Source organism: Ptychodera flava, chromosome 21 (genome assembly GCF_041260155.1).
Source record: "Ptychodera flava strain L36383 chromosome 21, AS_Pfla_20210202, whole genome shotgun sequence".
Lineage (NCBI taxonomy): Eukaryota > Metazoa > Hemichordata > Enteropneusta > Ptychoderidae > Ptychodera > Ptychodera flava.
The window spans coordinates 8,108,073-8,120,760 of NC_091948.1; the positions used below are offsets into that span (position 1 = coordinate 8,108,073).

Sequence of the window (12,688 nt, forward strand, 5' to 3'; positions counted from 1 at the left end):
TTTGGTCACTTTATCGTGTTATGTTAGAGCACCAGATTAGGCTTTTCACCACAGCAGGCGAGGACCGTACGACTCACAGTAACCTCACTCTATATGAACAGAGCGTTTTCACTATGGTACGTACTACATGATATCTTGACCACTGAACCAATTATTTTGTTCAATTTTAACAACTTTCTGCGAGGAGTGGTCGACCTCACAATATCTAGGTATTTCATTTGGTACTTGTACAAACGAAAAGACAACCAAAGTGAATGAATTTTAGAATGACCTAATTTCTTGTCCTTGTGTATGTCACAGTTGCAAATTGAACGCTTATAACGATAAATAAAATGCATTATAAAGTAATGTGACAAATCAGTTTACTTTATTGGCAAACTTCCTAGTTTTCTTCAGGGCAGTGTGTGATATGAAAGTCGTTTACGTAGCAGCATAAAAGTAAGAAAGCAGAAATCTCTGCGCGCAGAACAAACAGTCCTCAAGATTTTGTGGCTCCGATCAGTAATGTACTGTCTTGAACATTTTCAGATTGGTCATGGTCACTGGCGTCACCGTCAGGATTTTCAATGTCGCCTTTCCCTGTTCTCTGCAAAATAGCCCACTCATGTAGAGTCGTGTACCCGCAATCCGCCATGTACTTTGATCCGACAAGCGAGATGTTCGACCACGCTTTGCAAGCCTTCTTCCAACCGTCCCTATCTTCAATTTTCAAGTCTTCCTGACTGAAGAACATTTCTAAGGTCTCGTCGACACGTTTACCTGCGTCCACCTGTGACGGAAAAAAGACAAAACAGTTCGCTACACGAATTCAGGGAGTAGGAACATAGCTGTACTTTTTCTACTAAGATAAATGGCTTTGGATTTTGCCATGCTTCTATTCAAAAACGTTGATATTTCCGCCATTTTTAAAATATATGCTTTACTCTAGAGAACGACATCACAGCAGTTCTGTGCTGTTCAAATAATCAAAGTAAAAGCAAATAATTAAAATTATTGGCATTGTCTTCATAAACAAAGAATATCTTCATACTGTTCTATGTGTGTCAGTCTTTGACATCAAGACGCAAATACACAGATAATGGAGTACTGAGCATCTTCGCCGGACGAAGACGACCTGCAACTCTACTACAAGAATATTTAAATGTTTAAGCATAAATGTCTCATAGGTCAGGAAATAAACTATATGAGTCTTCATTTAGATTTTAAATGAAACCAGTTAAATGATGCAAACGATCCACTCAGGCTTGCATTGTGAAATGTGGCCATTGTAATCTTAAAATAGAAAAGAAGAAACACGAAAACAAATACGACAAAAAGGTCACCAAGGTACAAAGTCATTTGTTTCTGTCCTCTTGAGATCATGTATTTTGCCGCAGTCCTGCTGTTTTGCCATACCTGAGCCTTTTCAAGGAACTTTTGTCTTTCAACTTCAGCGTAGAGTTTTGCGTATCGTCGCTGTTCGTAGGTGTAACTGCTGCACATTCTCCATAACAACAGTAGAACAAGAAGCAGGAGGCTGGATCCAACCAATAAAACCCACCCGATACTCTGAGATAACGCCTTGTCCGATTCGTCGAGTTGTGGCGAATCTTGTCCCTCCTGGCAGAGTGAAGTACTCACAGCGCATGCGTAAAATCTGAATTATCAGAAAATAATCGAATTTGATCTTTAGAACAGACACACTTGGTCGCACTTCATGTAACAGTGTCTTAGATCTATTTACAAGCTAAGTTAGTTAGTAACTGTGAAAAATAAACTTACATTGAATTCATGAATGCGAGAACTAACCAAGCAAAGGACCCAACTAGTGCCCGAAACGAGACTTCAAACAGACCGAAGCAGCCGCCTGAGCACACCTTCCTAGTTTTGCAGAACTCAACACAGCCGTTCGAAGCTTGGCAGCATCCCGTGACTATTCTCCAAGTCTTGTTGTTCACTAGAACACCTGTAAGAAATGCACCGTCGTAGAAGATTTTAGCGATAATTTGTGACGTGATCTCAGTGTATGCATTTTCCATTAATAATATTTGAACAATGTATATGGGTACATGCATTCCATGTAAGCAACGTATCTTGATGTGAGGATTTCAAATGAATACAGAATACAGGCTTAAGGTAGTATGCGCCTCGAAAGTGAAAGAGCTTAACTTTTGCTAAATCTTCCTCAATGGAAACTTTCAACCATTCTTTTATCAAATCAAAAACAAAATCCCGGGGTCACCGTGCAAATTTTGGTACTAGAGACACAAAATTACCTGACATTTACCGATATTTGAATTCAAAATGGCCGCCATCCCTGTGTAAACTCTAGGGGATAAATTAAAACTTTCGATTTTCAAAAAGGTGAGACGTTGAAAACTACAAGAGCATGCTGAATAACACCAAATGAGATCTGCCTGTCATTTACATTACTGCCAGTCTTGGGAGTTTGCATGTGCGTATGCTTAGTCCCGTCTCAAACCTTTGGTTTGGAGGTCATAAAAATGGAAGCTAATATTCAGGAGTGATATTTAAATGGCGGTCACGTGTAGACTGCATCTCTTTATTTGTTAGAGACTGTGAGACTAATCACTTATCCTTTCTTTGATTTCTGAAAGAAACAGCCAAGAGTGCAAAGTGTAAACCTCTCCAAGTCAATGTAAGTCAATGACAAGAATTAAAATGGAAAAAAAACATGCACAAATGGGACGGGAGATTTGATGAACTACAAGAAACGAAAGGCATAACTTTTTGAAAGTAGAACTTCAAGCTATCGGCATAAAGATCAATTAAAGGATTGGGAAACTATGCACTGGTCCCAACAGCCACATGGATACCCAAGCCTTATGACGTTATCACAATTGAACTTGAACATATCAATCAGTGCCATCAGAGTAAGATAGGTTGGCTGATCAGAAATTAGTTGATGCGAACGACAAAGCATCCGGGGCATGAATTGCGCATGGAAATATGTAAAGGTGAACAACAATGTCAAGTATTAAAGTAAGTTTGGTTTGGCCGAAAAAAACAACCCTCACACTGTTAGATTTCCTAGAGTTAGGGCCTACACGCTGTAATCAAGAGCCGTGGTCAAAAACAGCCATGCTATGGTACGTGCTAAATGTCAAGCTTGAAAAAAAAGATTGACAATAAAACTTCAGAGACAAGAGTGGTGTCGTTCACTCGATCTCAGCTAGACAAACTACCCCTATATCCGATTGAATCGGGGCTGGGTCTTTATTGCCAACTATCAGTGTAAGCGAACGGAAATATATGAGTACACTCTGTACTTGCACAATGTAAGGTTTAAATTAGCAGCAGAATATACGTGGTCGTTTACCTATATACATTGGCGATTGTTAGTCTAGTCGGTATATATTCAACGAGTAATATGTGTAATGTCAGTATTTTTCAGCTAAACGATGCCGGGTACGATGATGAGAAACAGTCTCAATTATTGTAATGTCGTCCCAGCAGCTATGATTCTATATAAATGTTTAATTCCAAACTACTAGTATATTGCGATTTGCAGTAAGTTCGTTCAAGCAGGAGTTCACATAACCTACCGAGCACATACAGCGTAATGGCTGGGCCTACGATGAACATCCAGGAATAGAACTCACGCCGGACCGGGTCACAGGGACACTTGAAGATTGCAACCTCGAAGAATTTCTTGCCGCCAAAGACGAGGAGGACGATCATCAGGTTTTGGATAGCTGTCCTATTTGCCTTGACTATGCGGCCAACTTGCGTGAAGAAACCCTCGGCTGCCATACCGTTCCTAGAATTTCAATCAAATTCTGATTGTGTTCAGTGATCGAGCGGCAGTACATTACGACATACAGAGCGTTGAAAACTAACTACTACTGCTGCCCAAGTGTTTTGTAATTGTGAAACTTGCCTTCCAATTGTTATTCATGAGAATCACGTGGCACATTGTATAACAGTATAACAGTAGTTTCTCTACTATCTATGGTGTAACTGAACGCTTTATAAGTGTACCTTTCTAGTCATAAAACATCAGCAAGCGTCGCGCTTAGATCCACAAAACAGACATTTCTTTCAAGAACTCTGTTTTAGTATCGGCCGATTTTTTTATGTTGTCACGCCCGTGCTTATGTTCGTGTCGCCAAGGGAATTTGATCGAGATCGTTGGACTAATTTCACATCCTCAGATTCTTTTGGAACTCACTCATCAAAGTTCAAATCATACTGTGCAACAAGTCATAAGTTTAGTCTATTTACATACAAATGCGCTGACTTAAGGTAAGTCGCGTTAAAATCGCATGTTATTTTAAACATCAAAATACAAAAGTAATAAATTTAAACGATGAAGATGAACCAACTTAGATTTAATAAGCTGAGATACTAGTAGTTAATATGATGATCGTTTGGCAGACAGAATGATGGTTGAACTATTTTAACATTTGTAAACATTTATTTTCGTATCGTCAAAGATGAACCACTAGATTATCATTATCATCATCATCATCATCATCATCATCATAGGCAAACCTACCCTTACAGTGTTCAAAGGAGGAATGGGCGAAATGCAGAGATGCAAATACAAAAACGAATTAAAGGGCCATTATTTGTAACTTTGACCATTTTTTACCCCGGAAAATTCCATGTTGGAGGCTAATATTTGTTGCAAAATGTTGTTTTACGAAGAAACAAACATGATTAGTGATGTTATAGCCACATAAAACTGCTAATTTTTGTTCAAACGTGTTGCCCTTCCGAGCTCGTTTGTTGACGTCTGGCATGCTCAGCGTGCTGGGGAGAACGCAGATATGGTGACGCCGCGATCACGCGAGATGTACAAGTTCACCTTTATTGCGGGATCAAAACAACATTGCGTCGTGGATTGCCAGACATCTGGCTACGCAACGTGTTCGGACAATGACTACGACGTAAGTACGGGCATAAGTAATGAATATTTATTTTTAAATTGCTGTAAATGGCTCGCGCAGGTGCAGAGAATGCCTACGTTGGAATCCGCGTGTCAACAGATTTGTATTTCTGTCCGGACAAAAATTGAAATTTTCGTTGTAAAATCACATGTTAAAATAGTTGTCGGGCACGTAATATTTCCAAATAATATGCGATTCTCTGTTATTTGACAGACTCTTCAACATGAGCCAGTGATCATTTCAATCAAAACTAACGGAAAAATCGCCAGAAGATACAGCTAATGGAACTTTAAGAAATCATCCATATCATGCAGATATGGATTTCCTATAAATATGCTAGCACATATACAATGGTACTATTAAAGAGCAATGTTACAGTCTTATGAATTACATATTCATTACAGAAGAGAACAAAGAACATTACTGATTGGTAGGACATAATGTCCGAATTGGTGTAAAGCGATATAAGCCACTCAATGAAGACGATAATTGTTTACTCTAAAATGAAAAGCAAGCTATCAAACTACCGAAAGACAACATTGTCAAGTTTGATAATTGGAGTAATTAGGACGATAATGTTTCCATCGTCAAAGATGCATAGATCAAGCTATCGGTGAAAATATTCATACAGAAACACCGAACAGTGATAAATCATATAGAAGTAAAAATTAACACTGCACATGCAGTATTGTTCTGCATAATTAAAATCGGTTAATATCTCATCCGTTATGACCATGTTCTATTCACTGATTTTTGAGGATATTTGATCACGTCAGTGGAAACAGGATGTAATATCAGATAAAACAGAAGAGATTTTGCTCCTTTAAAAAGAAAATTTCGCACTTGTGCGTCTATACGTCTCTTAAAGCCCATGATTTATTATCTTTTGAAAGCTAATCGATTGGTGATGGTTATGATTTGTAAATTTACATGTGTTCAGGGTCAGACATATGAGGGCGCTATGCACCACCGACGTCACACACCACAAATATTATGAAGAGGCAGTAGCCCTCCGACCTTTGGGCCTCTGTGTCCCATCCTATTCCTACTTAGGATTCTTTTGGATGACCTTATTGTTTCACGTCCAAAAAATAATGAAATTTGGATTCATATATTGGGCTCAATTTTGTTATCTTTTTGTTGAAACATGTTTCTCCTAGAAACTGATGTTAAAATAACTGTTTTTAAAAGTCAGGAATAGGTTTCTAGGGATGACACTGTATTTGGAAAAGAGAAAATTGTTTTCAAATTCTCACAATGTCATGTAAATTTTTAGAGCAATTTTCCCATCTTTCGATCAAAATATTCTTATTCTTAAAATCCTATTCCCGTAGCTTTCAAATTTAGTTTACAGATTCCTAAGAACTGACTGTTATTTAATGCAAGTAGTTATGGAATATGCACATTATTTTCTTAATTTTTAGTCAGAGAAGTGAAAATTACAATTCCTGTTCGAGGTTTTCCCAGTCTGTATTTACGGTACCGTAAAAATCTTGTTGGTTATATAGGCCTACATTGTACTATTTCTTTCATCGTCATATAGCCACATCACATGGGCCATTTAAGTTTCACTTTTATTTCCCTTTTCCACTACTAGTATTTCAACAGTATATGAAGAAAATTTTACTGCGTATTTTAATTATTCTGCAAAGAAGCTTAAGTCACACTTGTCCATCGTCAGTTGTAGATCTACTTTACAAGCCATCGAGTTGTCTGTGGAAGATCTGCCAATTGACTAATCTGTGGATAAAAGCGGTTTAAGCTTTAATTGTCTGTGGTTGTATAAAGGTCAACACTAGGTAAAACAGTAAGTGATAATCAAAGAAAGTAGGCATGCGGATTGTCGACGTTAACAACTTAAATCCGCCAGCGTTGCTCACCAACTTCGCCAATTAGTAGGTGCTGATAATCAAGTCGATAGCTGAGACTGAGAATTAGCAACTCAAAACTGTCCACTTTTAAGGGTGAGACAGAATGAATAGTCATATGGAGTTGTCAGCTCTTGTTAAATCTTAATTGAATGATGTGCATCATGGAGAAAGTTTTCAAATATTCTATTATCCGGACGATTTATTTGTAAAGTTTGCCGTCAGAGGGCGCACTTTATCCTGTACCCGTATACCCAGGTTACTGGTTAGGCATGAGGCGCGTGACAGTTCAAGGTGTTTACGATTGAATAGATGGGGGTCTCGCCAAGGATTAGAGGTCAACATTAGTGTAAAAGAAGTAAGATTCTAAAACAATTCCTATTGTGTTATCAGATGCAAAAAAATAAAATTTTGGAGACAAGTTATGGTGGTGAAAAAGGCTATAGAAAAATCGAAAAATTGTATCATGGAATGAAAGAATAAAAAGCAGGGTGAAGTTTGAAGTGTGGTTGGGTTTTGTATTATATCTAAACCTGAAGATCTTTGCCGTTATAAAGTGTTATGGTATCTCATGCAATACAACACGAGCTAAAGTATTTTTTCTTGTTAAGCGTATAGTCTGAACTGTCTACGATACCTACTGTTGTATTTCAATAGTATCCATCACACCTATTGTAAGCTGCATTTCGCAAAACTTTGTCCACAACAAATGCGGGATATGGCCAGTATGCTTGAAATACTCTTGAAATATTTTAAAAATTAGATTAATGTAAAACTTCCGCATGAACGGCATAAAGCACATCTGAAGTACGTTTTGTCACTTAATCGTGTTATATTAGCACCGGGTTTACTACTTTTTCACCACAGCAGGCGTGGAGCGGACGACACACAATAACCTCAATCTATATGAACAGAGCGTACCATTGTACGTTTGACTACTGAACCAATTATTTTGTTCAATTTTAACAACTTTCGACCTCACAATATCTAGGTATTTCATTTGGTACTTGCAAACAAAAAGAAAACCAAAGTGAATGAATTTTAGAATGACCTAATTTCTTGTCCTTGTGTATGACACAGTTGCATATCGAACGCTTATGACGATAAATAAAATGCATTTAAAGTTATGTGACAAATCAGTTTACTTTATTGGCAAACTTCCTCCTAGTATTCTACAGGGCAGTGTGTGATGTGAAAGTCGTTTACGTTGCAGCATACAAGTAAGAAAGCAGAAATCTCTGCGCGCAGAACAAACAGTCCTCAAGATTTTGTGGCTCCGATCAGTACTGTACTGTCGTGAACTTTTCAGATTGGTCACTGGCGTCACCGTCAGGATTTTCAATGTCGCCTTTCCCTGTTCTCTGCAAAATAGCCCACTCGTGTAGAGTCGTGTACCCGCAATCCGCCATGTACTTTGATCCGACAAGCGAGATGTTCGACCACGCTTTGCAAGCCTTCTTCCAACCGTCCCTATCTTCAATTTTCAAGTCTTCCTGACTGAAGAACATTTCTAAGGTCTCGTCGGCACGTTTACCTGCGTCAACCTGTGATGAAAAAAAAGACAAAAACAGTTTGCTATATGAATTCAGGGAGCAGGAACATAGATGCACTTTTTTCCACAAAGATAAATGGCCTTGGCTCTTGCGATGCTTCTATTCAAAAACGTTGATATTTCATTTTCGTGAGCCAGAGCATAATTTCCGCTCCGCTGACCTACGCAAAAATCAAGTTAACAGGTAGCGTTAAGCTGTTGCCGTAAAAAGGCGCTTGGTTTACGACGATGTGATATTTTCGCCATTTTGAAAATCTATGCTCTTCTCTATAGAGAACTACATCACAGCAGTTCTGTGTTGTTCAAATAATCAAAGTAAAAGCAAATAATTAAAAAATTGGTATTGTCTTGATAAAAAGAGAATATCTTCACACTGCTCTAGCTACATGTCTCGGGTTTTGACATCAAGTTGCAAATACACAGATAGTGGAGCACTGTTCATCTAGGCGGAATGAAGACGAACTGCAACTCTACATACAAATTACGATGAATATTTAAATGTTTAAGTATAAACGTCTCATAGGTCAGGAAATAATTTATATGAGTCTGCATTTAGATTCTAAATGAAACCAGTTAAATGATGAAAACGATTCACGCAGGCTTGCATTGTAAAATTTGGCCATTGTACTCTTAAAAATAGAAAAGAAGAAACACGAAAACAAAAACGACAAAAAGGTCATCAAAGATACAAAGTCATTTGTTTCTGTCCTCTTGAGATCATGTATTTTGCCGTAGTCTTGCTGTTTTGCCATACCTGAGCCTTTTCAAGGAACTTTTGTCTTTCAACTTCAGCGTAGAGTTTTGCGTATCGTCGTTGTTCGTAGGTGTAACTGCTGCACATTCTCCATAAGAGCAGTAGAACAAGAAGCAGGAGGCTGGATCCAACCAATAAAACCCACCCGATACTCTGAGATAATGCCTTGTCCGATTCGTTGAGTTGTGGCGAATCTTGTCCCTCCTGGCAGAGTGAGTTACTCACAGCGCATGCGTAAAATCTGAATCATAAGAAAATAATCGAATCTAATCTTTATAAGAGAACATACTTGATAGCAGTTCATCTAACGGTGTCTTAGATCTATTTACAAGCTAAGTTCGTGAGCGCAACTGTGAAAAATAAACTTACATTGAATTCATGAATGCGAGAACTAACCAAGCAAAGGACCCAACTAGTGCCCGAAACGAGACTTCAAACAGACCGAAGCAGCCGCCTGAGCACACCTTCCTCGGTTTGCAGAACTCAACACAGCCGTTCGAAGCTTTGCAGCATCCCGTGACTATTCTCCAAGTCTTGTTGTTCACTAGAACACCTGTAAGAAATGCACCGTCGTAGAAGACTTTAGTGATAATTTGTGACGTGATCTCAGTGTATACATTTTCCATGAATAATATTTGAACAATGTATATGGGTACATGCATGCTATGTAAGCAACGTATCTTGATGTGAGGATTTTCAAATGAAAACAGAATACAGGCTTAACGTAAACTTTTGCGAAAACATACTCAATTGAAACTTTCAACCATTGCCTTACCAAATCAAAACTAAAAATCCGGGGTCACCGGGCAAAGTTTGTACATGTGAATTAAAATGGCCACCATCCCTGTGTAAACTCTGGGGGGAAATTAACACTTTTCGATTTTCGAAAAGCTAACACGTTAAAAAATTTGCTTAATACAAGAGCTTTACAATGAACCCCTCAAGCGGTCGACCAGAAAGTATTTTTTTTAAATTGAGAGCCCGAATATCTGTCACCGAGGCGCAAATTCATATTAAAATTAAAAGCTATGTATGTCATTTTCATGAAATTTTGTAAAATGTATTCTTCAACATTGAATCATTTTAAAAAGTTAATATAGTGAGGGTCACCATACCTTTTCCATGGAAACGGATATGAATAGGGCTCCCTAAGATATGAAAAATGTCAATTTCAAAATATAATTGATTTCAACATCATAATGTATGGACAGTCTTTTATATCTATCGGATGTTTCATGTTTTAAAGTACTGTTTTTTTCTGATATAGGCCTATGGCTGCTAACTATACTGTGAGAAAATGATATGTTGGATGTCAATATGGTGGGAAAGGAAATATTTAATATCACCCCATATCTATTACTAATGTCAAATTCTTGAGAACTCACGAAATGAAATATAACTGTAAACTCATCATTTAGCAGCAACATGATAAAGAGGTGACAGGGAGTCACCATGCTAATTTTCAAGCTATCTTCTGATTTATCACTTTGCATGACTGAACAAATCACGCCCAGCTATGATTAAATGCCGGTACTGAATAAAATGAGTAACCTAGGAGGTCATTAGTGAGTGGGTGAGTCAAATCTCTTCAGACACAGAACTGAAATGGCTGAATAACACCAAACGAGACCCGACTGTCATTACTGCCAGTCTAGGGAGTTTGCATTCGCGTATGCATAGTCCCGTCTCAAACCTTTGGCTGGGAGGTCGTAGAAATGGAAGCTGATATTCAGTGCATCACTCGGAGAGATATTTAAATGGCTGAAGTGTAATATGTCAAGATGTCAGCAATTTTAATTATTAATCTAGGTTTCCTGCAGACATATTAGGCCTAAGGGTCGAGAAAAAAGCAACTTTCGCACTGTTAGGTTTCACAGAGTTAAACGCAATTAATCAAGATCTCTTGGTCCAAAACAGCCATGCCGAGGTAAGCTTTTACGTGCTATGTTTTCTTAATTCCAGCTTGAAAAAAAGATTGACAATAAAACTTCAGAGCCAACAATAATGGTGTCTTTCACTCCATCTCAGCTAGACAGACTACCCCTATGTTGAATTGAATCGGGGCTTTACTACCAACGATCAGTGTAAGGGAACGGAAATGTACACGAGTACGCTCTGTAAAATAATGTAAATTTTTAGCAGCAGAACATACATGGTAATTTATGTACATCGATGATTGTAAGTCTAGGCAGTATTTATATAACAAATGAGTAATGTGCGTTATGACAGTATTTTTCAGCTAAACGATGAGCTACTGTGCAGTGCAAATGCCAGGAACGATGCTGAGAAACAGTCTAAATTATTGTAATGTCGTCCCAGCACCAATAGTTCTATATAAATCTTTAATTCCAAACTGCTAGCATAAAGCGATTTGCAGTAAGTTCGTTCAAGCATGAGTTTATATGACCTACCGAGCACATACAGTGTAATGGCTGGGCCTACGATGAACATCCAGGAATAGAACTCACGCCGGACCGGGTCACAGGGACACTTGAAGATGGCTACCTCGAAGAATTCCTCGCCGCTAAAGACGAGCAGGACAATGATCAAGTTTTGGATAGCTGTCTTATTTTCCTTGACAGTGTCGCTAACTTGCGCGAAGAAACCCGTGGATGTCATACCGTTCTGAGAATTTCACTCAATGGAGCGGCAGCATACATACAGAACACTGAAAACTACTGCTGCACGCCGATTGTGTTGTAGCCTAATTGTGAAACATGCCTTCAAATTCACTATTCATGAGAATCGCGTAGCTCAGTGTATGAGTGAACACTTTTTAGTGTACCTTTCTAGTCATAAAACGTCAGCAAGCGTCGCGCTTAACCTCATAAAACGCACATTTCTTTCATAGTTCATGAACTCTGTTTAGTGTCGGCCGAGTTTCTAGCTGTAGAAACGTGGTGGTAGAGTAGGCTGCGTCTATGTGGGTCATCAAAAGGTCAACCCTACGGTGACGGGAATGACATTCGATGACCCGCATAGACGCTGCCTACCGCGCACAGACAGCTGCATTTCCACAACTACGGAATTTAATGTTGGTTCACCTCACGTCCGTGCTTATGTTCGTGTGTCATCAAGGGAATTTGATGAAGATCGTTTGACTAATTTCACATCTTCAAAATTTTTTAGAACATACTCATTTCAAATCATACAGTGCTACCAGTTTTTACTTTATCTGTACATACAAATTCACAGACTTAAGGTAAATCGCGCTAAAACCACATATTATTTTAAACATTAAAATACAAAATTAATAAATTTAAACCATGAAGATGAACCAACAAAGATTTAATAAACAATATATACTGACAGACGAATGGATGGGCTATTTTAACATTTATTTTCATATCTCGAAAGATGATCCACTGGATTATCATATCATTATTATCATAGGCAAACCTACCGATACAGTGTTCATTGGAGGAATAGGCAAAATACAGAGATGCAAATACAAAAAAGAATTAAAAAATCATCCAAAAATATTACTCAAATCATTCAGATATCGATTTTCTGAAATTATATCGATAGAAATGTGGTATGCATATTAATATATGTATTCAATGTAAATATCAATGAGCATACTTATTAATCACTATTGATTACAGACAAGGAGAAAGAACAT

The 12,688-nt window shown here is 38.1% G+C and overlaps 2 protein-coding genes across 2 annotated transcripts; both read right to left on the minus strand.

Annotated features, from left to right (window-relative positions):
- Nucleotides 1-478: 478 nt before the first annotated feature.
- On the minus strand, nucleotides 479-3,851 carry LOC139122186 (calcium homeostasis modulator protein 6-like). Its single transcript, XM_070687606.1, has 4 exons — nucleotides 3,546-3,851; nucleotides 1,762-1,945; nucleotides 1,309-1,636; nucleotides 479-769 (listed from the first exon to the last, which is right to left on the minus strand). The coding sequence occupies exons 1-4, from the start codon at nucleotides 3,751-3,753 to the stop codon at nucleotides 479-481; spliced, it is 1,011 nt and encodes a 336-aa protein (XP_070543707.1). The 5' UTR covers nucleotides 3,754-3,851.
- Nucleotides 3,852-8,040: 4,189 nt separating this feature from the next.
- LOC139122187 (calcium homeostasis modulator protein 5-like) lies at nucleotides 8,041-11,888 on the minus strand. The gene is made up of 4 exons (XM_070687607.1): nucleotides 11,478-11,888; nucleotides 9,436-9,619; nucleotides 9,067-9,307; nucleotides 8,041-8,304 (listed from the first exon to the last, which is right to left on the minus strand). Exons 1-4 carry the CDS (start codon nucleotides 11,683-11,685, stop codon nucleotides 8,041-8,043), a joined length of 897 nt encoding a protein of 298 aa, XP_070543708.1. The 5' UTR covers nucleotides 11,686-11,888.
- Nucleotides 11,889-12,688: the final 800 nt, after the last annotated feature.